The 26681-nt window shown below is 49.9% G+C and overlaps 2 protein-coding genes and 1 long non-coding RNA gene across 3 annotated transcripts; 2 read left to right on the top strand and 1 right to left on the bottom strand.

The window, feature by feature from the left end:
• The first annotated feature begins 420 nt into the window (after positions 1-420).
• Positions 421-11483, top strand: Tada2b (transcriptional adaptor 2B). The gene is given in 3 exon segments (XM_021210885.2): positions 421-705; positions 8122-8262; positions 8264-11483. Coding segments are annotated over 3 exon segments (1263 nt in total). The 5' UTR covers positions 421-435; the 3' UTR covers positions 9116-11483.
• A 1953-nt stretch (positions 11484-13436) lies between these two features.
• Grpel1 (GrpE like 1, mitochondrial) lies at positions 13437-19520 on the bottom strand. The gene is made up of 4 exons (XM_021210959.2): positions 19254-19520; positions 15615-15777; positions 14528-14609; positions 13437-14081 (listed from the first exon to the last, which is right to left on the bottom strand). The coding sequence occupies exons 1-4, from the start codon at positions 19355-19357 to the stop codon at positions 13735-13737; spliced, it is 696 nt and encodes a 231-aa protein (XP_021066618.1). The 5' UTR covers positions 19358-19520; the 3' UTR covers positions 13437-13734.
• Positions 19521-19663: 143 nt separating this feature from the next.
• Positions 19664-26010, top strand: LOC110330231. Its single transcript, XR_002380948.1, has 2 exons — positions 19664-19991; positions 25638-26010. It is a non-coding gene; the product is annotated as an uncharacterized LOC110330231 (long non-coding RNA).
• The last annotated feature ends 671 nt before the right edge of the window (positions 26011-26681 follow it).

The following is a 26681-nucleotide window of genomic DNA, read 5'->3' as shown; positions in this document are numbered from 1 at the left end:
AGGCTCTAATTGGACGCTGGTTCGCGAGAGGCGTGGCGCGCACGACCTACTTCCGGTCCGCGCCCCGCCGGCTGACAGGCTTAGGGCGGGGCCTCGCGGCTTCTCCAGTCCATGAGGCCGCGGGAGGCACCGGCGCGCAGGCGCAGAGCTAAGACTCGGCTGTCCGCGAGGGGGCGCGCGCGGGGCGCCTGCGCGATGCGGCGGGGAGACAGCGGCGGCGGCGGCGGCGGCGGCCGGGCCGGGCCGGAGGGCGCCTGCGTGCTGAGGCGGGACGCGGCCCGCCTGGCCGGCTCCGGCGGCGCCTGGGCGGGGGCGGCCGTGGCAGCGGCCGGCGGCGGCACGGGCGCGGCGGGCGCAGCGAGCCCGGCAGGCGGCGGGGCGCTGACGGCCGGGGGCGCGGCGGCTGCGGGCCGGGCGGCGGGCGAGCGGGGGAAGATGGCGGAGCTGGGTAAGAAGTACTGCGTGTACTGCTTGGCCGAGGTGAGCCCGCTGCGCTTCCGCTGCACGGAGTGCCAGGACATCGAGCTGTGCCCCGAGTGCTTCTCGGCCGGCGCGGAGATCGGCCACCACCGCCGCTACCACGGCTACCAGCTGGTGGACGGCGGACGATTCACACTCTGGGGTCCTGAGGCGGAGGGTGGCTGGACCAGCCGCGAGGAGCAGCTGCTGCTGGACGCCATCGAGCAGTTCGGCTTCGGCAACTGGGTGAGCGGCGGGCTACGGCTAGAAGGGAGGGCATGGCCGGCTGGCTCGGTGCACGCTGCGGAGGGCCGCAGGTGGTCGGATGGTTCTGCCCGGGACGTGTTGGTCACCAGCGGTCACACAGCTGGTAGAGCAGGGCCTTGACCCATGGCCCCGACACGGAGCTGTCTGCCCTTCACACTCGCCCTCAAGAGGTGTGCATTGAACGCGGGTAGAGGGTAGGCCCTGTGCCTTGCCAGGCTTATCCTTGAGTCAGATGGCAGCAAGCTAGATCCCACGGTCCTTTGCTGAGTTCCCCTGATACGGTTGCGTTCTCCTGGGCATGGTGGTGGGGAAGGCCAGAAGCCTGGGCTGCCCGTCCCGCCAGCACTTAGTCTGCATTCAGGGCTTCGTGTGCTTTCTGTGGGTGTCAGCATGTGTCCTGTGCTAAGGGTCTCAGTGAGTAGCAATATCTTGTTTAAGTCTTAGTCTCCACAGCACCCGGGACATGGTGTGATGGGTGGGCAGTAAAGAATGAACAAAGGCGTGTCCCTTAAGAGGCATGGATCCTGGGGTCTGCTTTCTAGCTGTCAGGTTTCTGTAGAGGTGGCTCGCTGGTAGCAAGAGCCTTCGTGTGAGCCAGATAGTGTGCTGGGTTCCTGGTTGTTCTCTGGCTGTCTCTAAGGAGCTCTCCTTTCTATTCCTCACCGATGTTAGGGATGAGATCTGGCTGCATTGTCACCATTGCCTCCAGGAATATGTCACATCTTCAAGCTTTCAGAGAAGCAGGGAGCTCCGCATGACCCTCTCCTGTCCAGACTCTTCCCTGGTATGTTAGGGCCCTCTGATCCAAGCTTCCCTGAGCTTCCTCTACTCCAACCCTACTGCCCTCCTGTTCCAGATCATCATAGAATGAGTGACCTTCTGGACCCACATCCCTACTTAGGAAGGATTCTACTCCACAGATGTCTTCCCAGTGACCAACACTGGCTCCTGCTCTCCAAAAACAATGGGTTACTTTGTGTCTAAGTGGTGTTTATTGGTGTGTATTGAGCATCTGCTTTGTACAGATTAGGCAGCATGAAGGACCTTGAAGAAGAGCCTCCGTGCTGAAAGTTTGGCATTCATTTGCTTTGTTCCTGGAGCTTGTCGCATACCTGGTGATCCCTCTCTGATTGCCAGTGAAGACTCATTTGTCCTCAGTTACACACAGAGCCAACCTAAAGCCATCAACCACATCCAGTTGGTCAATGGCCATATATTGAAACAATGTGCGTAATGTAGATACTAATTCTGGCCTGAACATGATGATCACTTCTCATGGTTTTACCGCTCCCTTCCATCTGTTCTATAACCCTTCTCACACATGAACATAGGGCATTCAGAGAGCATAAGCTGCATCTCTTTGGCCCTCAGCAACTTCAGTTCTGCTTCTTAGATTACACTCCAGTGCCTGCAGGGCCTGACAATGTCTATGGCTCTCCCTGAGCTCACGCGTACTCCCTTGATCATTTCCTTTCTTCTGCCTCAGGTGCTCTCACCTCAGTCAAGACTACTGACTGATCTATGGCCTTGCATGTCAGTGTTTCAGAGAGCCTTGCTTTCCTCACACCAGTCCTCCAGCACCTATTTCCAGAGGAGACACTGAAAAGAGTGAGAGTGTTAGTCCCAGGGACCCCAGCACTGCACTTGCTTTAGCTCTTGAAATCTGGGCTGTATTCAGGGAACCCTGCAGAAGAATGTAAGAGCCTGAGGGTAGGAGGACACCAGGAGAACAAGGCCCTCTAAATGAGCTGAGCAAAGCTCAGATGAGCTCAGATGAACAGAGGCTGAAGCAGCAAGCACGGGGCCAGCATGGGGCTAGGCCAGGTCCTCTATGTATATAGTTTAATTTTCAGTTTAGTATTTTTATGGGACTTCCAAGTATGAACAAGGGTCTCTGATTCTTGTGCCCTGTCATTTGCTTCTGTTGGTTTGTCTTGTCCAACTTCAGTGTTTTGGTTTTGTTCTATCTTATTTTGTTAAAAAGGAAAAAGCAATCCTGGTCTGTAGAGTGTGTACCTCAGCTTGTGTTTGTGCCCATTTATGCAGTGCAGTCAGAAGCCCAGCACTCAGGAACTAAGACATGGAAAATGTGGATGGACAGACAGGCTGGGGAAGGCCAGAGGAGTTTGTTCAGGATGCAGGCTCTCACGAGGCCCAGTCTCGGTGTTGGAAGAAGTAACGACCAAGGGGAAAAGCCTTGGGGCTTGACTACCTGTGTGTAGTGTATGGACTGCTACCCGTGGAAGCAGCAGGAGTCTCAGGGCCAGGCGGAGAGATGCAACCACTGAGCCTCACTCAGGAATAGGAGGTTCTGTGACCCCTCTGTATGTGCTCTCTCAGGCCAGCTGCTTTACTCCTCTGTGCCTTTGTTTTCTCCACAGGAGGCACTACAGCTTGGATATGTGGCTCTTTTCTGAGCTTGTCTCCTACTACACTGAAGCAGGTCTCAGTTTGGACCTGTGTAGAGCCTGTGCCAGCTCTGTTGTACCCTTTATATACATATCATGTGACTTGCACAAGTAGCACTGTGGGAGTGAATTTATGTTCTTAGTTGCAGTTGAAAGAAGGCAACTGTGAGAATATAAGCTACTTGCGAAGACTTCCATAGCTTTGCTCGTGATGGCTAGGTGTGATTATAATTTGGGCCTCTGCTACAGCACTAAGAGCATTAAGTAATATAGTTGGAGACCAGAAGTTTACTGGTACATTTGGAGGTGTGGTACCACCGGAAGGCTTTCCGCCAGCTCTAGCTGGAACCTGTACCACAGAGAAGTCACAGAGGGGCTCATACCATAGAAGGGAGGTTGACTGAGAGAAGAGGTGGCCCTCAGCAACACACAGAGGTCAGGCCTACCCAGGTGCCTAGAGACTCCAGACAGCTGCTCTGTGGTTGGCTCTGGAACACATGAGAACAAGCATGCAGACATTCAGAGCTTCCGAATAATCCAAGCTTTGGTAGATGAGACACCAATTTTGTTTCTTGGCTCTAAAGACACTGAAGTGTCACAGAAGAGGCAGTTTGAGAGGACCAGCACCTCTACAGGGGCATCCATCAGGGGAAAGTGGGGCTCATGCCAGCTTGTGTGGTTTTGAATGTAGTAAGAGGAACCAACGGAGAAAGTACTTGTCCCTCGAGGCAGGTGGAGTAGACTCTTTAGATAATAGTTGACACTCACAGGCTGAACCATGCCCACTGTGCAGATTGCTGCATTATGCATTCATTCTCCTACCCACTGGCATATGTTCAGCAGTCTGTTATGCATTAGCCCCTCTGGAGAGACACTGCTGGATCAGCTATGACCTTGCAGTGTGACTGAGTAGGACTCCAATCAGTGTTGAGAAGGACAAGAAAAGGCTGCATAGGTGGGAAGGCAGCATGGAGCAAGGAAGTGTTTTTTGATCTAGGATTTGGTTGTATTTGTAGGCTAGGCAGAAGCTGTCATAGTTTGCCTGAAGTAGAGGGCTGAATATACGGACTCTTCCTATGGGATGGTAAATGAATGAAGGTGAACTTGTATGGAGTCCTGATTGGAAAAGCCTTAAGCCCCAGCCAGTATGTGATTGGGGTGTTAAAAGCTTGGCTCTAAAGACACTGGTCTGTTACAGAAGAGGCAGTTTGAGAGGACCAGCTCCTCTTCAGGGTCATCCATCGGGGGAAAGAGGGGCTTGTGCCAGCTTTTGTGGTTTTGAATGTAGTAAGAGGAACCAACGGAGAAGGTTCTTGTCCCTAGGGACAGATGGAGCACCCTGGGTAGCACATCTGCACCCAGGCTAAGCCATGTGCCAGGTGCTAGACAGAGTTATGGAAAGGGTGTTAAGGCTGATGCCCATTGCCTGGTGCCAGGCCTCAAGGCAGGGGTGTTGTACTATCCCCTTATTCCTCTGACTGTTCCACACTCTAAGGCAGATGCCCCCACCCCCCTCTTTACTGTAGCCAACTGTACTAAAAGGTGAGCTCAGCTAGAATCTGGGCCCAGGTCTTTGTGGCCCATGTCTCATTGGATCACTGACAGCACAGTACAGACCTGCTGGTGCCAGTTACCAGCCCAGGTACTGTCTTGTCATCTATAGGATCTCCCAGGCTGTAGGACCATCGTCCTTTTCACCAGGGTGGAAGACTTTCAGAGTTAGCAGGAGTGAGTTGTCAGCCTATGTGTCTGACAGAAGGATTGGTAAACATGATAAGGATAGACTAGAGGAGGAAAGATCCTGGGTAGTTAAATAGCTTGGAGGTCACATAGAGCACTAACTCCCAATTGTAGCTGAATCAGACTAACCAGGGAAGTGTACTTAAACACAGAAGAGGCTGGAGCAGTGCCCAAGGAAATGAGGTCTCAGGGTTGTCCAATACTCAGAGTAGTGTGAGTCGGCTATCTCAAAGGCCAACTGTGTCCTGTAAGGCAGGAAGAAAAGTCATGTCTAGATGTCCCTTTATATAACTGGCTGAGCTAGTGGTGGCCCGACCTGCCTTTTTCCTGGCCACGCTGTCCTGCTGCCCCTCTCAAGACTGGGAGGGTGTGATCTGAGCATGTACAGAGTCATGATGGGCTAGCAGGTGCAGCAGTGGCCTAGCTGTGGGAGCTCACTGGGGGCTTGAGAGGCTGACGGCAGCTCTGGCTAGCACTGACCATCTGGGGATGAAGAGAACGAGGTAGAACTGCCTGGGAGCACTTTACTGGGTACATTGTCATCAGTGCTTTGGACCTGCCTTCCCCTGGTAACTTCAAAATGCTTTCAAGGGCATTATGTTTCCTTTTCCCCCTGGCCTGTAGGCGCACCTCCCCAGGAAAGGGGGCTGCAGACTTTGCACCTTTTGATAGAGGCTCTTTCATTTGAAGAGAGGTAAAAGGAGCCAGGGCTCCCTCTACCCAGAGGATACATGGTCCTTCCTACCCCAAAGTCCAGCCTCAAACCTTTTAGGAAAGAAAGCCCAGCCCCTGGTTATGGCCAACCTCAGCCTGATTTGTGCTTCACAGTCCAGTTGCTGGAAGAATAAAGACAACAATGGAGTTAAGTGTCAGCCTGGTTGTGGTAGGGTTGTCTGCTGAAGAGGAAGGACAGGAAGGAAACTGTGAGGCCCGCCCGAGTCAGTCAAGGTGCTGGAAACGTCGGGAACTGTGTGCATAGCACCCTTCCACCAGTCAGATTCAGAGCCTGCCATCCTGTGGAGCTTGAGAGCTGGTTGAACCAGGAAAGAGCAGTGTCCAGCCTTGATGTATGGTCACAGTGTCAGTGAGTCTATAAGGCAAACTAGTCAGCGTGTGATGCATTGACAGGAGAGGCCTGGGGTGCCAAGCATGTGGTGACAGGCAGTACTCCTGGCCTGACTGCTAAATTTGAGATGCACGTGGTGACTGGCCATGTGCCCTATGGTAGCTCACCCAAAGGTTTATTGACCTTGAGCTGTGGGCAGTAAGAACACTGCTCTCTTGGGGACAGCTGTGAAGTCTCAGTAAGATGATATATGCAGGTACACTTAACTGTTACTTTTAATTTGACTACAACAAAGTCCTTAAGAGGAGCTGTCACAGGCTAGGAGGCAGCACGAGTGAAGGAAAGAAGAGGTGGAGCCAGAAGGAACGCTTTGGAAGACTGTGCACTTGGACCACGTACACACAAGTACATTCACAGTTTGAGTGAACCTGATAGTTCCTAATAGCAGGAGTGGTGTTGCAGATCTCAGACTGTCTAGGCCCTGGGTACTGTGCTTGTGCCTCCCAATGCATCTGACCTTTCCTACTACCTTGTGAATGGGACCTCAGCTGAGAATCTCAAGTTCTTGGGCTAAGTGGTCAGCTAATCCAGCTGAATCAATGACCTCTAGGTTCTGTAAGAGACCAAAGAAAGTGGAGAAGGATTAAGGAATAGACCTGATGTCATCCTCTGGCCTCTGCACCACATATATGCACATGTATGTAAGTCTTTGCAACTGAGAAACCTTGTATGCTACTCTCTGAACACCTCACCAAGGCCTAGAGGAGCATCTCTGAGAAAACCAGACCCTGTCTGGCCTGAGTGATTTTGTCTTTGCTGGACAGGATCAGAGGCTCTGCAAGGATCAGCAGCAGCCAGCCATAGTGATGCCTTGGTGTTTTAGACTGCTTCCTGAGAAGAACAAGCTGGGGTGAGGCTAATAGAGACATTTCAAGTTGGAGTCTTGTAACCCAACCCATCCACCCAGAAGACCAGAGTCTATCCCTTGCTATAATCTTCACTTTTATCCTTAGGAGTCTTTGGAGAAGCTGCCTCCATGTCTCAAAATTGCTTTCTTCATTTTGCTTTGTTAAGGTTAACCTACAATGACTCAGGCCAGTGGGAGGGTCCAGGAGCTCTATGCTCCAGGTATATGTCCCATAAAAAGCCCAGATAAAGGGCTGCTTAGCTGAATTGAGCCTTTTTACCTCACACACTACCTAGCTTATGATCAGGACAGCCATCAGCTCCAACTGGCCACCAAGGGCATAGAGATTGGATCAGGCATGACCATTTGGGGCCCAAAGTAACTTGACCCCCACTAAGCTCTGTATAGCCTGCAGCTCAAAAGAGGTATTGCTGGTTCTGGAACTTGGGTTGAGAATAGCAACCGGGAAATGAGTGTGCATTTTGAGCAATTACTTTCTGAAGTGGCTTTAGTGGTTGACTTTAAGGAAGAGGCCTCTTGGCAAAAGGAAAAGATTGAGGGAGCCATTCAGTTTCCTTTCTTGCAGAAGTGGAGAAGGCTTTCAGCAGTGGCCGCCCTGCAGTTAGCTTCTGTATACCCATCATCTCCAGCCACCTGAGAGAGGAACAAACTACGGTCTAGAACCTAAGGCTGGAACAAAGCTAAAGGAGTCCTGGCTGGCCTTCTGTCCTAGGATGCACAGAGAAACAGTCATTTGTAGTCATTCTGCATGGACTTGCTTTGCCCTCTGGGCAAGTTGGCAAGTCTGCTTTTTAGTCTGAGTGAGAAGTATGTCCTCTGACACCATATTGTCTTCAAATGTTCTCCAGGATTTGCAGTGGGTAAAATGTCCAATAGCACATGTCTGGTTTCTCTTTCTTTAAGAAGTCAAAGAACAAAGAATGACTTTTAGCCAGCTGTCACCAGCTCCCATATAGCCTTGCACAAGTCTGTAGCCCTGGATCTTCCCGCTCAGGTACAACTATGTAGGTTCCTTTGTTGGGATGCATACCTGAACATCTTTCAGGGGATAACTGGTGTGTGTGTATGAGAGAGAGAGAGAGAGAGAGAGAGAGAGAGAGAGAGAGAGANGAGAGAGAGAGAGAGAGAGAGAGAGAGAGAGAGAGAGAGAAAGAGAAAGAAGCATTGATAGGAAGCAGCCCAAATAAAGCTTTGTGAGATGGTGGGAGGAACTTGAGTGAAGTGGCTTGATGGTCTGGCTTTTGTCATTATAGGAAGACATGGCTGCACATGTTGGTGCTTCACGGACTCCCCAGGAAGTGATGGAGCACTACGTTAGCATGTATATCCATGGGAACTTGGGCAAAGCCTGCATCCCTGACACCATCCCCAACCGGGTGACAGATCATACCTGGTCCCAGTGGAGGTACTCTCTAGCCTAGCCTTACCACACCTTTACCCCCATTGGACATCTCTGTGGCTGAGCAGCAGCAGCTGGGCTACATGCCACTGCGAGATGATTATGAGATAGAGTATGACCAGGATGCCGAGACGCTCATCAGTGGGCTGTCTGTGAACTATGATGATGATGATGTGGAGATTGAGCTCAAGCGTGCCCATGTAGACATGTATGTGCGGAAGTTGAAGGAGAGGCAGCGCCGGAAGAACATTGCCAGAGACTATAACCTGGTACCAGCCTTCCTGGGCAAGGACAAGAAGGAGAAGGAGAAGACATTGAAGAGAAAGATCACCAAGGAGGAGAAAGAGCTGCGGCTGAAACTACGGCCACTCTACCAGTTCATGTCCTGCAAAGAATTTGATGATTTATTTGAAAACATGCACAAAGAAAAGATGCTTCGCGCCAAGATCCGAGAGCTGCAGCGCTACCGGCGCAATGGCATTACAAAAATGGAGGAGTCGGCTGAATATGAGGCTGCTAGACACAAACGGGAGAGGAGGAAGGAGAACAAAAACCTGGCCAGCTCCAAAAGGGGGAAGGAGGATGGCAAAGACAGCGAGTTTGCAGCCATTGAGAACCTTCCTGGGTTTGAGCTGCTGTCAGATAGGGAGAAGGTTCTCTGTAGTTCATTGAACTTGAGTCCTGCACGCTATGTGACTGTGAAGACTATTATAATTAAAGATCACCTCCAGAAGCGATGAGAGATCCCCTCTAAAAGTCGCCTTCCCAGTTATCTGGACAAGGTCCTAAAGAAAAGGATTTTAAATTTCCTCACAGAAAGTGGGTGGATATCCAGGGATGCTTCCTGAGGCCAGAGGATGCTAAAGCAGCTTGTGAGCCAAATGATCCTGGGTCTCCCCCAACATTGTTGCTCTTTTAAACAAATTGAATTCTTTTTTCAAGGCTTAAATTTTTTTTCATGACCTTCTGGAAGAAGCAATAGTAGCAATCTTAAATTTGACTCATGGGGGAGATAAGCGTGTGTTTTTAACTTAGTCCTAAGGTAATCCTTTCAGAAGACAGCTTGCCTTTGTGTTCCTATGAAGACTGTCCCTCACCTTGGACGTGTCCCCTTTATTTCATGAGCCTTTCCCCGTTTGGGTTAAGAAGCTGTTATGCTGTGGGAGCCAGGAGCCGTTTGTTCCTGCCATCAGCTTTTCTCTGGTGACACAAGCTTTACTCAGGAGGGCTGTTGTTGGCACCCCTTTGCTGAGCCCACTGCTGCCCCCCCCCCAGCTGACACCCCAAGCACAGCCCCGGCACACCGCACTTTACCGGGAGGCAGGCTGTGCACAGAACCCTTTGCTGTGGAGGCCAGAGACCACCACCAGGCCTGCTCCTGACCGAGCCACTTAAGATGAGCCCCTCATTTGCACACAGTGACCACATGAGCTTCCTTCCACTTACCTGACAACAGCCATTTCAGGCCCTCAGTAGTGCTTGCTTCATCTTAGCCTGGCCCAGCCTGGGCTCCCTGGACAGGCTCTCGTGGCACATTCCTGTCCCCTGTGATTGGGAAAGCAGTTAATGGAAGGCCACAGGGTCAGATGAGGGCTGCCTTTCGCTGCTGTGAACACTTACAGGTACACCTGACTTGGAAGACCCTTTTGAGTTCAAGGCAGATGTGCAATGTTGAGATGGGGCAGTAGGTGCTGAGGACTTCCACCAGGATTGCAGATCCCCTGTCACTAAATATAAGACATGCTAGCTAGCCTGGCTCAGTGAGCTGATTAGCGGATGGCAGGGGGCCTAGGAAGTACAGAGCATCCTGCCTGTGCCTTGGAGCCTGCGCACTGCTTTTGTATGTGATCTTGCAACAAACTCAGAAATGACTCCTTCCCAGCCCTACTGAAAAGCTTATTTCTGAGGCCTCCTTCAAGGATTCATATGGTACCTTCCTTCTAAACTTGAGGAAGGCATTTGTCTTCCGGCTGCTCAGGGCTCTCACGCCCAGACCCTGCTTTAGAGTCCTGGAGTGACCACAGCCCCTGCCCCCTGTCCCTGAGAGGTACAAGAGCCTGTTTACCTCATAGAGTGTTTGGGCTCGGAAGTAAAAGTGAAGTTATTTTGAAGAAAACAACTCATTTCCAAGGACGACATGACAACGTGCCTTTTCATTTTACATCCTCTGTCCCCTAGGGTAAGTTTTTCAGCATTAAACAAAACATTTCAAATATACTGTAAATGGCTTTAGTTGTAAAGTGCATTGTGGGCCAGCAGGGGAGTGCCCTGTGAGCAGGCCCAGATTTCTCTTGACACCAGAAGATGCTGAGCAATGGTGTCAAAGGACCAGCTCCACACTGCCCCCTGCAGTTGAATAGTGGACAGTAGCTGGTGTGACTGAACAGCAATGGGGTGGTTGGTGCTCAGTGCCTAGGTGAGCCAGTGGTTCTCAAAGTAGGGTTCCCCAGGCACTGTCAGAAATACAGTCATACCCCATGTAACTCTCGAAGCAGAGATTTGGGGGCTTCATTAAAAGGGACTATCAGGGTGTCTTTCAAACTATCCCGGTGGCTGGGATGCAAGCTCAAGTTTGAGAACCACTGGTTTCGTCCTGGTGTTTCCAGCACCAGAGTCCCAGCTTGGTGAGGTTTGACGTTTCAGTGTGTCTTCTACAAAACGACAGCCAGATCTACATTAGCTTGAGAAGCAGAGGATTCTATTAACATGTGTCCAAGGGCTGCTGGACAAAAAGCTGTGCTTAAGCAGGCATATAGTGTGTGTACATCTTTCGATGATATAAATTTATTTGGGCGTGACTGTTTTAAAACACCATAATGAATGTATAATTAATTTATGTTCAAGTATTAATATTGTTACAAGGGAAAAGTAATATTAGGATTGTTTGCTCTCCTGTCTGCCCCAGCTGTTTCTGGCATATTACTCTTTGTTAGCTGAGACATTGACATGTTTGTATTTAATTCTCTTGATAAATTAGCTACTACAACCCCATGGAACCAAGTCTTTTCAAATTTCAACAAACTGTCTTTGAGTCAGAACAGTTAGCTAAGTCTTCAACTGTTTGAAATAATGCTCTCTGGGAGGCCAACATTCCAAGAATGTATTAAGAACTGAAACCCTACCATTTTTATTATTCTTTTACATTAAATTGTTGAGAACAGAGTTGTGTCTGTTTACTTCTTGATCCTCCAACTTCTCAGCACACTCTGCTGTTAAACCAGCTTCTGATCCAAGGTGACAAGCTGCTGTAGCATAGCAGAAGGCCTTGTGGGCCACGCAGCTACACATCACGGTGAGTGATCCCCAAAGTGCCAATGATTTCCACGGAGCAGGGCCCATTTCCAGCTGCCTCTGGCTAGCCAAACTCAACAACTTAGCCAGCTATGACCTTGCTGCTTCCAGTCACTAGACTTGAATGTGGCTGAGCAAGACCTGAATTTCCAGGGGAAATGTGTGCACATCTATTAATGCTGACTGATTAACTTACAAATATCACATCTAGGCTAGTCATAGGACACCAAAACCAGAGTATACAAGTGGCTCCCATAAAAGAACAGGCACTGTCTTCATGGATCTGTGCAGTCTCCAGAATGCCATATAGACTTAAAAGTCCTTTTCATGTTCGCTGTCAACCATTCTGAGACTTATTATTGTGGTTTAGTGGGACTCCTCTCCCTGCATGGGTTTCCAGAGATTGAACTCAGGTTGTTAGGCTTGGCAGCGGGCACCTTTCCTGGCTGAGTAATCTTGCTGGCCTCTGACAGCTTGTCTTCAGTCTGACATGGAGCTGACTAGCCCTCGCAGAGCTTTGTGCTGTTCAGCAGCTTTAGCTGAAAAGGGCCGACATGCAACCACGGGAGTCTAATGGTGTATTCCCTTACACAGTGTGAAGGCACACTGCCTCTGTTCTGTCAGGCCGCCTTCCATCTGGCTTTTGTTTTGTCTCAATAGTTCAAGGCAGCTTAAAGGAAGAAACTTGGTGATGATGGAAGCTTGAATTTGGGGAAAATTACTTGTATCATTCAAATTTAGTAACAAAACAGAATACCCCTACCTCTGTGGCTTTACCTGTTCTGCCCTGGCTTCTACACGAGGGTATAATCAAGGCCTTACTGCTGTCGAATGACTTCCTTTACATCACCATTTCATCAGCTTTTCTGAGCTTGCAGTAACAGGGAAGAGTCTTTTGGCTGGTAGGAGCCTAAAGTCAGCTTCCCATGTCTGTTGTGACTTTGGCTGCCTGGCTTTCTCCCATGAGCTGTATTATAACTATATGTAAGGCCAAGTGTACAGCCCAGGCTTATGCAGCTCCAAGCTTGAAGAGCTGTGACCCGAGTAAGCCAGGGTTTCTCCTCCTACCAGATCTCCATTAGATGACAAAATCTAATACCAGAAAGTAGGGAGATAAAAGATGAGCCTTCTAATTCCCTTGACCACACCTACCAAGTGGCAATGTCTAAAGCATGACAGCCATGAAGCTTTACAGTCAACATGGTCTGTCTGGATAGGGCATGATATCCTTAGCAATTACTTAGTTACAGCTTAAGAGTATAAACAGGGAAAAAGCTAAACATGTTCAAAATCATGTCTTCCTTTCCCAGTCTGAAGGCTAACGTTCACAATAGCTAAATACTATCTACGGGAACAGTTGTAAACTGTGTATTCAGATGCTGTCTACTGTGCCAGAGATCTGGTTGCAGCCCAGATGCTGGCATCATCAAGCTTCTCCTGTTTTGTGTAAAATTGCTTTGTCACCTGATCGGGTAATAAAGACCTGATCAGCCAATGGCTGGCCAGAAGGTCGGTAGAGTGTCACTATGAGAGGTTGAATGGAGCAGGAGCAGCCAGGGCAAGACTAAGATAGCCGGTAACTGGGCACATGACTGGGTGGTAGGCAGCATGGTCCAGTTAGCAGAGATAAGAAAGAACCTGCCCAGGTGCAGTGCAAGCAGCTCATCAATAAGTACACCAGGACTCCGTGTCATTTCAGAGCAAGGCAGGTGTACAAATCCCAGTACTTTTACCCCGACTTGTGAAGGAATGTGTACTCTTGATGGTCTTATTTTCACTGGCAACAAGTGTTCCCACTCTGGCTTTTCTCTTCCAGGGAGGGCCACCACCTGAGTGATACCAGTGCCTTGGCACTCAGAGGGAGACTGTACAGCATAGATGTAGCCAAAGACCTTTTATTTGTGTAAAGTACTTAATCACCAGGTGGAACAGATACAATGTTAGCATACTACTCCCAAGGTCCTGCTGGCCCTCTTCTGAAGTAGGTAATGCTAAATTCAGTCACCAGACTCCCAGAGTCCCTGACTGTGCAAGCAGCTTCATGTTCTGCTTAGCTTACTTAAGATTTCCAACAAGGCTGGGCAAGGGTCAGATGTATTCACAGATGAGAAATTACAAGCCCGCCCTTTGAGTTCTAGCAAGTGACCTACAAAGTCCAGAGCCATGAGGTAGGGAGCTAAGCATCCTTTACCACCCCCACCAAAGCTGGCCTCAGGGTTCGTCCGTGCAACTTGTACCCTACCTTACTAACTAGTGCCACAGTGCCTGGTTCTTTTCCCTCCACAGGGGTGTGGAACAAGGCCTCATGTTCGTAAGGGTCGAACTTGGCCCCAATTGGGTCAAGCCTGAGCAAGCCATGTTTTGTGAACACCTTCTGAATCTGGACTTCAGTCATCACGAGCCCTTCATAAAGACTCTTCAGGTGAGGGTTGTTGCTGCTGATCTCCTCCTTTGGAACACTCTGGGTTGCCTTCTCCAGGATGTCTGCAACCTCCAGCAAGTCCTTGCAGAAACCCTGGATGCCTGCATGGAGGAAAAGATAGTCTGCACTTAAGTCTCAATTGCATGGGCTCCTTACACAGGAATGTTCATGATTCCTGATCAAATCATTAAGTACATCACAGTACTTTAATAATTTAAAACACCCAAAGGAAGCCGGGCGTGGTGGTGCACGCCTTTAATCCCAGCACTTGGGAGGCAGAGGCAGGTGGATTTCTGAGTTCGAGGCCAGCCTTCTCTGGGATAAGAGCAGGTAACATGGGCTAAAAGTGGGTAGGAAAGGAAGAAAACACAGGTAAAAAGGGAAATTAGCGTAAAGTGTCCTTGAGGCTCCCAAACCAAGGCGGCAGGCTATGGGCAGCTGAGCAGTAGAGCAGCAACAGGTGAAGGCAGTGGAAGGCCCATCACTCTACATGCTAGTCACAGCTGCAGCCCTACTCCTTTCCCTTGAGACCACAATGTCTGCTTACCATATAACTTGGCCTCCTCTACCAGCTTCTGGCTTCTCTGCCGTAGATTCTCAGTATCTGCCAAAGCACGTTTGTATTTTTCCTAAGGGGGTGGGGAGAATTAGGTAACAAAATGTGTAAAAAAAAAGCCATTCTGATTTTGAAATGATTCAACACACTCCAAATCAGAACATAAATAAAACCTGTCACTAACTGAGATTTTAGACAAAACCAGGACAGTTTAGAAGAGTAATTTATACTTGTGCTAGTGCCTACAAGAAGCAGGGAATGTTCTACCCAAGCCCACAATAGGAAAGAGCCAAAAAGCCCTTAAGTCCTGATTGATACCTTTGTCACCTGTGAGGGAGGAATGCTATTTTCCTGTCCAACTTGAGGTGTGGAAGCACATGACTAGTGGTCACCAACCTTCCTGCCTCCCAGGAGAGGAAGGAAGATCACCTGGTAGGAAATCTCAAGGAGGCCGAGCTCATGTACCTAGCCAGATAATTACTAGGACCAGTGAATGGTCCTTGCCTCTCTCCATTGTCCCTGTCGCTACTATTCTGACTATTTCCAGCTTAATGTCTGTCCATTGGTGGACCCCAGAGGTCTCTACTATACTTCTGATCTTAGTTTTCAGGCAGTCTTGGAGCAAGGCTCTAGGACAACTCATCCTGTTCTAGCCTTGGTGACTTGGGAAGTTCTAGCTTTTCTGTGTCTCATTTTCCTCATCCATGAAGGGACCACAGTGCCAGCTAGGTAAGTGACACTACAAATTGTCCACACCCTTAAGGAACTTGACTGGTGTCTGCTTTTCAACATAGAGTGGTAATTGCTACCACTGACGCCCATACTCAACTGCTATACATAGAATTTTCTGGTTCCCTTCCTGAGTCCCAGCTCAATCACAAGTATTCCTCATCTGTAGAGAAAACGCCGTAGTATTAACATTGCAGAGTCAACACAGAAACTCCCCAGGTCAGAAGCAGAGCTACAGAGGGTTTGAATTCTAGTTCCCATTTGACAGCTTGCTACTTGGGTCTGCTACTTGTCAACTTGGACCATGCAGGCAGCAATCCAGCAGTGTGCACACCCTGAGGGTCCTTACCATGGTCTCCCTGAGCTGCTCCTCCAGCTTCACCTTCTCTTCCAGGAGGGTCTTGTCTGCAGAGGGTGGATCTGTCTTTGGCTCACAATGACCCAAGTCCTCGTCCAGGTTCTGGCCATTGTTCTTCTGTTTCGTAGCTGTGCACAACAAGCGAGGAGAAGGCCTAAGGAAAAGCCCACACATAAGAGAGCCTTTTAGCATGCTAAAGACAGAAAATGGATTTTTAGAAATTTGGGCTTTCGAGATGGCTCAGTGGGTTAGGATACTGGCTACCAAACCTGATAGCCAGAGTTCTATTTGCAGGAACCCACATGGTAGAAAGAGCCAGTTTCCCACAAGCTGTCCAAGTCTCAACACACACTCACTGTACAGATATGCAACCTCCTTCCCCTAACAAAGGGAATGTTTAAAACAAAAATTATAAATTTGGGTAATTTCAAACTATTTACTAGAAAAGACTTAGACCTCACAAAGGCAACTGTGACATACAAAAGGCATGTGCTGTGGGGCTGGGGGAAGTGTCTCAATAGGTGAAGACCCTGCAGTGCAATACCAAGACCTGAGTTTGTACTCCCAGAGCCCATATAAGAAAGCCAAGTATTGAGGCACACCTGTAGTCCTAGTCTTGAGTGGCAGAGACAGGCAGATTCCTGAAGCCCACTGGCCACCCACTCTAGTCAAATCACGACCTTCAAGCTGGCTTATTGGGTTAAGGTACTAGCAGCCAAGAGAGTCATTACATAAGTTCAGTCCCCAGGACCTATATAGTAGAAGGAGAGAACTAATTTCTATGAGTTGTCCTGATTTCCACACATCTGCTATGGCCCCCAACAAATAAGTGAATGAGTGTGGAATAGAGGCAAGATACCTGATGTTGACCTTGGGCCTTCCCAATGTGCTCATATCACATACACCACACAAAGAATGTGGATGCCTTTTTAGGTGTGTCAGTATGAGTATATGCCACATGAGTGAAGTGTCCTAGGAGACCAGAAGAGGGTATGAGATCCCCTGGAGCTGGAATTACAGGTAGTTGTAAACTGTCCAATATGAGCTTGGGTCCTACAGAAAGGAAGCAAACACTCAACCATAGAGCCATCTCTCTACTTCTGCCCCTATCCTAACAGTCTTTAACAGTGCGTGGCATAGGTGGCTGTGGCTGCCCCATTAGGTGTTATTAATGCACTATGATACCCACTAGCTAACAGGATCACCTGACAAAACAGTTCACAGAAAGCAGCCCTTTCCTTAAGTGACATGTGACTATGTACAATCTGTAATCCACCCTTGCTTGACCTGTGTCCCCTATCTATCTTCACATGCATTCTATGGTGTCCCCTTGAGTCCAAGCATACAGACCCCTTTCATAGAATAAGACCCACTGTACATCCTATGACAGTGACCTAAACGAAAATCTTGTCACCAGACAGAAAAAGTAAACACCCAAAACACAGTGACCTATGGCTATAGGGAAGCCCAGGAGACTTTTTCTTTTCTGAGTAAGGACCTCACCCTTGTAACCCTGGCTGGCTAGGAATTTGATATGTGTAACAGGTTGGTCCCAAACTCAACAGGGCTCTGACTGCCTCTGCCTCCCAAGTGCTGAGGTTAAAGGTGTGGACCACAATGTCCAACAAACTGATCTAACAAAAGAGGAAAAAAAAGATGTACTGCTATTATATTTATTATGTACATGTTTGTCTGTCGTGTGTGTGTGTGCGTGTGTGTGTGTCTGTGTAAGTATATGCCACATAAGTTTGGGTGCCTATGAAAGCCCAAACCACTGGATACTCTGGAGCTGGAACTGCAGGCAGTTGTGATCTGTCCCAGTGTGGATGCTAGGAACTAAACTTAGGTCCTCTACAAGAACAGCAAGCACTCTCAGCCACTGAGACTTCTCTCCAGCCCCTAGTTTTCTTTCTGATGTATTTTTTATTCAGAGATTGAGTCTGGCAATAAACTTGCAATCCTCTAGCCTCAGTCTCCCAGGTGCTGAGTCCTGGGATTACAGTGTGTGCTCTTGTGCACAGGTCCACAGCAGGCCCAGGTGAGTTACAGAGTAGGGTGGGTGAGATACATTTCAGGAACTGGGAATCACTTGGACAGAGAAATGGAAGTGGGAGTGCTGTGCAGAGGAAATGGAAAGAGAAGTCCAAAGGAGTCCTGGAAGTGAGCCTGAGGAGGCAGCCAGAAGAGGTGTGGGATCTCCCGGGGTTGGAGTCACAGGTGGCTGTGACCTACCCAGTGTGGATGATGGGAATTAAACCAGGTCCTCCACAAAAGCAGCCAGTGCATAACCACTGGCCCCATCTCTCTCTGGCCCCAGCAGTGACCTTTTAATTTTATTTTTACTTTCATGCTTTTAAAAAGGCTAAGAATCTGCGCTGGAGGGTTGGCTCGATGGCTGAGAGCATGTTCCTCTTGTGGAGGACCTGACTTTGATTCCCAGCTAACAACTACCTAACTCTAAGAGTTCCAGGGTATCTGACACTCTTCTGAACTCTGGAGGCACTAGGGCATACACGCAAAACATCCACACACATAAATTTAAAAAAGAAAAATCAGTAATTTTGAAAAACAAAATTATGCTAAGAATATAAAAACCTACAAAATGTGAAGGCTGCCTTCACTATGAATATTTCCCCCCCTGGGAGTGACCACCACAGCCTTTCAGCAGGTCAGTTTTCTGTATAGATCCTTTCAGGGCAAGAATTCCTAGGGCTATGTCTCAGAGGTAAGAGGTAAGTCAAACTTAGGGATACTATGGAGTTATGACTTCCTACTAGAGCATCTTTCTTCAAAACCACAGTTTCAGAGACAGACAAGAACCAAGCTGGGGGATAGGACAGGGCCGGATGGGATGGGAAATGGGGGTTCTTTCCTGTCAACTCTAAACAGAGCACCACAAATAGGAAGTGCTTCTCCGGGAATACTTCAGACTTCTCCCTGCTCTGCACAACGTAGGCCTGTTTTCATCTTGTCACACGTACGAGATCATCCACCCGCTCACTCTCACCAGCTGAAAAGGTCAGCTTCCGTTCGCTCAGTTTCCACAAGATTCAGGCAAAGTCTCTCTGTGTCTCTGTCTCTGTCTGGGCACACACTGGTTCTGTTGCTCCTTGGACCTCACATTCCGCGGTGGACAAAAGTGGGGGGAGGAATGTGAGGGACAGTGGAAAAAGCCCACAAACCAGGCAGTACACATCCTGGTCTGGATTAGGGATTAGCAACCCCAGCCCCTGGGCAGGCGGGCTTCTGCCCGGCGGCCTGACCTTGGGCAAGTCTCCCGCTTCTAGGCTTGTCTTTTGCAATTCCAGGAGGGGTGGTGCCCCTATGCCCGTGAGAGTCCCGTGTGTCGCCAGACAAGCAAATGGCGGAGCCTTCCTCCTGACGCATCACCCAGATCCCCGCATTTACGCCCCAGCGGCCCCACTCCTCGGCTCTTGAGCCCAGTTCGCGCAATGCCGCACAGTAAACACCGGGACAGCCGCGCGCAGAGGCCAGGCACAGGGACTCGATGGTGAGGATGTGACTTCAGGGCGCACGGGCACCGGCTGTGGGGACCAGACCTGCCGCTAAAGCCCCACCAGAGCTCTCGCCCGTGAGTGAGGCCGACGCGGAGGAGTGAAGCTCTCTTACCTGAATGACAGCGCCAAAGCCGGGAGGCTGCGCCGCGCCAGCCTCACACACCGAGCCGCCATGACTGCCCCCCGAGGTCGCGTCTCTGCGCCCACACTGAGCATGCGCAGACGCCCCTACACCGGTTTTCCCACCTACTGCTGCTTTTCAGCGAATCCGTGACCGCTGCTGTTCTGATGGACAGGTCATTTCCACCAATAATCACGAGTCATGACGGAGTTCTGTTTTTTTCCTCCCCCCTTCTCCGGTGGGCGGAGACTGAGGCTTCTTGGAGCCCCGGAAGTCGAGGAGGTGAAAGGTGAAGTGGGAGGAGTGGAGGAAAACGGAGCTTCTGTGGGCGTGGTCGCGCCGGGGGACAGCCAATGAAGAGGAAGAGCGCCGGGGCGGTGCAGAAGGCGGCGAGCGCTGGGCGGGGACTCGGGAACTCGTGCCAAGTGACTGGTGCTCGCTTCAGGCTCCTGCTACCTTCTGCGGGCGGAACGTGGGTGTCCCGAGAAGAGACCGACCCCATCTCTACTATGCCGCCAGCGCGTTGTGTCAGCAAGCTGGCTGTGGACGGCCCGATGAGCGTGACTTGATTTTGTACTTTCTGCCCCCTCCAATTTTCTCAGAATGCAACATAAGAAAAAGAACTAAGAGCAGTGTGTGCAGGAAAGCTTCGAAGATACGGGTGCAGAGGTTTGGTCACTGCTATGGGGGAGGTCGCAGAGCTGAGAGGACGCTTTCTGTCCTGTCTGGGTATGTGCAGCTGCTTCCTTCCTCCCCGGGCTCCCTCAAATCCCGAGACAGAACGCTTCGTCCGTGGACTACGGCTTGTGTGTGTCCTCGAAAGGACCAAAATTCTATTATTTAATTTCGCTCTTTTAAAAACCATTTCCCCAGCACACGCTGCTTTTTGCCGGGCGTTGGCGTAGGGTGGGTGGAGCATGTCCACACAAAAATCACAGCTCTCACCTCATAGGGAATACATTTATTCTGGAGTCATTTATGAGTGACTGGCCCAGAAACAGTTTTAGGACGGACGCCCCAAATCCTATTGTTCCAACGTGAAAACAGTTTCAGAACGTTTGCATAGTAGCAGAACAAAGAAAGCCACAATTCAAGACATAAAATACATTAGTAGAAACATTAAGTAGGTGATTATAGCGAACAGGAATCTCAGCTGTAGGCCGCAGATGCTATTTGCTAGCACTCTTAGCCCAGGGTGGAGATTAGAGTTTTGTTACTATGTTACCAAGATTTTAATCTTTTTATCGCGATGTTAGGTCTGACACTGAGTGGGGCAGGGAATCTATTTAACGAACTAAAGATAGCCCAAGATAAATTGTAACTAGGCTCTGCACCTGCAAGATTCAGGGTCTCCACAGTCATTGAGGTTTTAATCCGTCAGTCAGCCTTTGCAGACAGTTTCTTTCCAGGAATCCTAGTTCATTGGTGTTTTGTAGGACAAGCGACCTGATTTGTTAATTCATTAGGGCTGGGGTCGAGTAAGGGGAGAGGGGATACCGTTAGAGCACCAATGAAATCAAAAGACATAATTGGATTGAGTCTATGGCACTTGGTTGTGATGGAACAGACCAACCGTGAAAAGGGCAGGGGACTGGAGTGTGACGGGTATCAGATGGTAATTCAGTGCCACTGGCCCTTTTGTTAGGGAATGATATGGGCCAATAGAGCTCTGAATGGGAATATTTATGGTAAATTGTCATATTGGTTGGCAATGGCTTTAAAAAAATACTCTAGCTTTAAAAGGTGAGGTTTCTTGTAAGACTGTGGGAAAGTGTGACAATGTTGAAGCCGGCAGCGATGAGTACCGTGGGGCTTATACAATTTCCTTTGAAACACTCTGGAATAAGACTTACACCTCCTGTGGCTTTCCCTGGCAGTAACACCAGGTCACCAGATTGCTTCTGTCCTGAACATGGTTACTCTTAAATCTTGGGTCTTCTCATTTGCTGAAAGGCTTCAAAGAGAGTATAATGCCGGAGACCAGCACATCTGTAAGCAGAGACAGATGAAGAGTTAGAGTTGCTGTGTGTGGAGATACGGGTCTTCCCAGGGGTGAGGACCCTGGGGACTCTGAATCCCTTCTCAAGCTGGGCATTCTCCTGCCAGGAGGCATACCAGCCTGTGCTGCCACCTGGTGACCCACTCAGGAACTACTTGAGTGGGAGCCATCCCCAGAGGTTACATCTTAGGCAGTTCTGTCGTCCCCCTGAAGTCCAGAACTTCACCACCCAGCTGGGCAGCAGTCTACACAAGGAGGTGGAGATGCCTGGAGAGAACACTTGGGTTAGCTGTCTGAATTCACACTCAGCAGTTGTCATGGATGGCCCAGCAGAGACGAGGATGCTGGAAGATCAAATGAACACGTGGGGTGGCCCCAGAGAGGATGAAATGGTGGGTGTTTACAAAGAAAGCCAGTCCTCAGAAGGTCCTGCAGATGGCCCCACAGCTTGACTGTGAGCATGATATGCATTCCAGCATAATGTCTGCTGTGTGCCAGGAGCTTAAGATGTCCTCTTATGGATCAGACCCAAGACTTGCTGGGCAGAGAAGTGGTTGGCCAGGTTAGGTGAGTCACACAGCCAGAAGAAGACAGGGCTCTTGAATCTTCCTTTATGTTGCCCAGCATGCACTGGGGTGGAAAGCAGAACCAGCGCTGTCTCCCAATGGTGTCCATCACTGGCTTCAGCGACATGGTGGTGGTGCCTCAGGTAAGAGGTGGCTCTTCATCCCCTCATGCAACTTGGAGTCGTCCACTTTGGAAACATCTAGGATTGAGGGATGTGGGGGGGGGGGGTTTCGCCTTCTTTATTACCTTGATGGGATTGGAATCACCTAGGGGAGACATGTGGGGGCGTGTCTATGACACTATCACAGAGAACCCTCAGAGAGGTTGAACTGAGGGAAGATCCACTCTAAGTGGGAGTGGCAGCATCCCGTGGACTGAAGCCAAAGACGAGAAGAAGGAAGCCTGAGGAGCATCGGATGCCGTCACCCTCTGCTTCCTCCTCATCCTGGAAATGTGAGCAGGCAGCCTCAAGCTCCTGTCGGTGCCCCCCTTACCAGGATGGACTCTAACCCTCTCGAACCAAAACGAGCCTTCCTTCCCTTAGGGTGCTTCTTGCCAGCTGTTTTGTCACAGCAATCGAAGAGGTAACCAGGAAACTAGGAGTAGCGGGCAGTTCTCTAGATGGACTCCCAGGACCGTCCCACACCCTCCCATCACTCACTCAGACACTCCGTCTAGGTGCTTCTGGGCGGAAGCTTGCACTTGGTAGCCATATCCCAAGTCCGTTGTCCTTGAGGTAGAGATTGACTGGTAAGTTTGAGGTTTTAAGTCCTTTAAAAGCAGCCAGAAGTGAAGTCCAGGCAAAGTCTGGAGGACGCCTGGAATCCACACCACTGTCTGCAAGGTGGACAAGTGATCCTAGGAGCAGAGAGGCAATCCCCAGCCGAAGCCAGTCAGAATGTGAGCATTTCAGACCTGCCTCCTGGAAGAGTGGAAATAAGCAGGCACTGGGCGGAGCCTGAGAGTGAGCCCTTCCCCAGAGCCTGCTGAGCTTTGGAGAGAACAGCGGGTTTATCTCACAGAAGCCACTGCACTGCCTTCTTCCCATTTGTTATACCCTTGCTGTGGGCTTCGATGCAGAGAATGGAAATGTGTCTTAAACCTTGGTTTCTTGGTTGCCCTTATGACCCCTGACTCATAGAAACTTGGCTTTCTCCACCTCACCCAGATACACGGGTTCCAAATGGAAAGAGATGCTCTTGGTAGGAAAACTAACACTGTGGGGAGGAGGCAAGGCTGTGGATGATCAGGTTGCAGTCGCCTGCTCCAGAGACTTCCTGGGAGGCCTTTTATTTGGGTTGGCAGGTGCACGGGGGATGAGCAAACACAAAATCAGCCTCCGTTTCCCTGGGAACATTTCGGTGATGGTGGCATCTGGATTCCTAGACATGTCCAGAGTAGTCACAGGAGTGGATATCAAGTGGCCTTAGCTGGGAGGTGCTAAAGTCCTAGGATCCTGACGACCCCATCTTATAAAGCTAGTGGGTGTTCAAGAAGGTTTGACTATAAAACTGGTTACATTGTCTGGCTGAAGGCCCATGCACCATGAACCTTCCCGGGTAGTGATCAGATCAGTCAGGCAGAAAAATTTCAGAACTGGGAAAGTGCCATGGGCATACAGAAGTGGGGGGGGGGGGTCCTACACAATAGTGAGTGCTTACCATAGGAATGCTGGAAAGTGACTCATGGGGTTACTTAAAGATGACAGCTTTTCCCTTGTGGCTCCCCTTTCTCTTGGTTGCCGGCCCTGGCATGCCTGCCATCCCAGTTTCCCCACTGTGAAGGAGATGGCTGCATAGACGGTCACTACACACGTCCGTGAAGGGACTGGCATCTACTCCCTCACTTTGAGAGGCAGAGGTCAGTGGAGCCAGCCTCCCTGGGCTGCAGACAGGGTATGGCAGACCCAGGGAGCGGTGCATGAGACCGTCTTAGCTCTGTGTGTGTGCGTGCACGTGCACATGCGTGTGTGACTGAGACCCTTGTATCTCCTACCACCATCCCCTGCCCTTTCCTCTGGCTTCCTCTAGCCCTCCTGGAGCCCTCTTATAAGAGCTCAGTGCTTCTCCTGAGCCCTCAGGGATCTACATGGGCCCTTGTCTCAGTTCCTTAATTTAACCACCTTTGCAGAGTCTCATGTCTATAGGCCAAGTGCTTAGGATAGGGGCACATTTGGGTACAGTTGTTTAGCTCTGAGGCAGGACAGGGCCAGAGTTTGAATCTGCTGTCTCTTGAAAGTGTATGTGTTGGAACTTTGGTTCCTAGTACAGCCGTATTCAGAGGTTGGGGGATGACAGTCATGGCGCTACTTCCAGGTTTGTTTGTTCTTTTGTCTGTCCATCTTCCTTCCTTCCTTCCTTCCTTCCTTCCTTCCTTCCTTCCTTCCTTCCTTCCTTCCTTCCTTCTTTCTTTCTTTCTTTCTTTCTTTCTTTCTTTCTTTTTTGGATTCTGGGATTGAACTCAGGTTCTCATGCTTGTCCAGCAAGCATCTTATCTCCCCAGACCACATTAACACAGTTTTTGAAACAGCTGTGGAAGGTGGTTGGCTCATCATGAGGTTTCTGACCTGTAAGTGTAAAACTACAGTGATGTACTTAGAGGCTAGTGGGTCTAGAGGGCGGGGACTTGTTATAAACTCACCCTCAAGGTTCTCTCTCTCTCTCTCTCTCTCTCTCTCCCCCTCTCCCTCTCCCCCCTCTCCCCCTCCCCCCCTCTGCTTCCTGAAGGCCATTAGATGAGCATATGTCCCACCACACGCTCCCAGCCATGCAGTCTTGCCTCATCACAGGCCAGAATGAACGTAGCCAAGTGGCCAGGGGCAAAACCTCTGAAACCAAGTCAGGAGAGACCCTTCACCCTTTCACTGGTCACCCTGGGTATTTTATCACAGCCATGGGAAAGTGACAACACACAGGGCCTCCAGCAGAACCCACAAGTGAACCCTACTCCTCAGGGTGTTAGGAATATTTCAAAAGAGGTAGGTTGGGGAGTGGGCTTTCCATCTGCCCAGAGCTAGGAAGGCAGGGGGAATATGTCTGCAGGGGCTGGACCTGGGAGCCCTCTGTTCCCTGCAGGACCACTCCTGCATCTTCAGGCTCCTCTCAGAGTGCTCCTCTGTCCTGAGTCGCTGTGAGCACAAAGCCTGACATGGGGTAGGATCCTTTTTTTTTTCCTTGTGTGAGACAGGCTCTCATGACGTAGTCATGACTGGGCTGGAATTCCTAGTGATCCCCCTGCCTCTGCCTCCAGAATGCTGGGATGAAAGGTGTGCACCACCACACTAGTGGAATCAATTTAGAGATAGACCTGGCCATCTGAGTTTGATTCCTGGATCCTGCAGTGGGTAAAGGGAGCCAAGTCCTGAGAGTTGTACACACACACACACACACACACACACACACACACACTTTTGTAATTTCCTGTGCCTTTGCTTCCTGCACCTGTCAAGATCAGCCTAACAGCCCCTGAGCGCTACTGCCATCTGGTGGCCACACCTTTATTTGTCTTATCAGTATTGTTGCCACGTAAAGTTGTGTGTGCACATATGTGTGTGTGTGTGTGCGCGTATGCTCGCAAGAGTGTGCGTGCAGTGTATATGCGAGTGCCTATGTGTGAGAATGCATGTAGAGCCCACACGTGGCATCAGATGTCAGATAGCCCCTGCTTGCTTTTGAGGCAGGACCTCTCACTGGGCCCCGGGGGCTCGCTGGCGAGGCTCCTTCCACCTTCCCGTTCTGTCCCTGGGATTACGGCCTTGGCGCTACTTGCTTTCAGTTTCGCTTTGTTTGTGTGCTTTTCTTTTTCTTTAGGATTCTGGAATTGCACTCGGGTTCCCACGCGTGTGCAGCCGTCCCCCAGCCCCCGTTAATACTGAAGTAGCAACTCTTCTGACGTCAGCGCTCTCTTCTACTTGACACGCCTTCCCTTACTTAACTTCTCCCTTCATTTTCTTACTGCTTTTGCCTGGATTCAGCGTTGATATTTTAAAATTGAAATCCGTTATTATTTTGTCATGTAGCCCAGGCTGGCCAAGATCTTGCCTCCCTTCAGGCTTATTTTAGGAAAATTATACTCTCACTTGTGGGGTGCTTGTGACAGTGTCACCCATGCACACACTGTGTGACATTAGGTCATGCTAAGTCTGTCTATCATCTCTATAAATTCTTAGTTGTAAAACTCAAAGCCTCTCCTTTAAGATATTTGGGGGGGGCACTACTATAGTTGGAAGGGAGGTTAGCCCCCTCAGAAGCAGTACGGGACATACCCAGACACCAAATTCTTAGCTCAAAGGAGATTTATTATTCTGGGGGGGGGTGCGGCAAAAGCAGACTGAAGCAGCAGCACACCCGAGCAGGCGTTTCCACAGGAGTGGGGTCTGAGGAGGAAGACAGGGAGTAAGTGCTAGGGTGGGTTGGTAAGTCCCGACTGGACACGTTAGCCAAGTAATGAGTTTTGATTATTGAACCTCAGTGTTTTGTCTCAGGAATGAGTCAGTGAGGCCAAATGAGGGAATAGGCCTTGGGGGCTAGCTCTAGGGATGTCATCTAACGATTTTTAATAGGGGAGAGAAGGGTCAAAGACAAAATCAGTAGGCAGCACATTTGCCATGCCGGGGCCTGACAGAGCCCTTCAGCAGTGTATTATTATTTAGTCACCTTGTGGGCTGACAGTTGTTCCACATGCTAACTTGGTGCCCATCCACCTCTCCCAGCCTCCTCTACACTCAGTTCATATTGAATGGGAGCTGGGCTGGTGTCTACCCTGCCTTGTCTCTAACTTCAATGAGGTTGCTTTGAAGGTTTACTAACACAGCCCTCGCTGTCAGCTCCCAGCATTAAAGGACACTCTGTTCA

The sequence above is a fragment of the Mus pahari genome, chromosome 13 (assembly GCF_900095145.1).
Source record: "Mus pahari chromosome 13, PAHARI_EIJ_v1.1, whole genome shotgun sequence".
Taxonomy (NCBI): Eukaryota; Metazoa; Chordata; class Mammalia; order Rodentia; family Muridae; genus Mus; species Mus pahari.
This window is presented reverse-complemented; position numbering and strand designations above follow the sequence as displayed.

Excerpts from the sequence above, each read along its gene's own strand:
- Grpel1 (XM_021210959.2), bottom strand. The coding sequence starts at position 19,357 with ATGCTCAGTGTGGGCGCAGAGACGCGACCTCGGGGGGCAGTCATGGCG. Across the intron at positions 14,610-15,614 it reads AGCAGCTCAGGGAGACCATG|GAAAAATACAAACGTGCTTT; the intron begins GTAAGGACCCTC and ends CCACCCCCTTAG. Across the intron at positions 14,082-14,527 it reads AGAGGAGGCCAAGTTATATG|GCATCCAGGGTTTCTGCAAG; the intron begins GTAAGCAGACAT and ends TCCTCCATGCAG.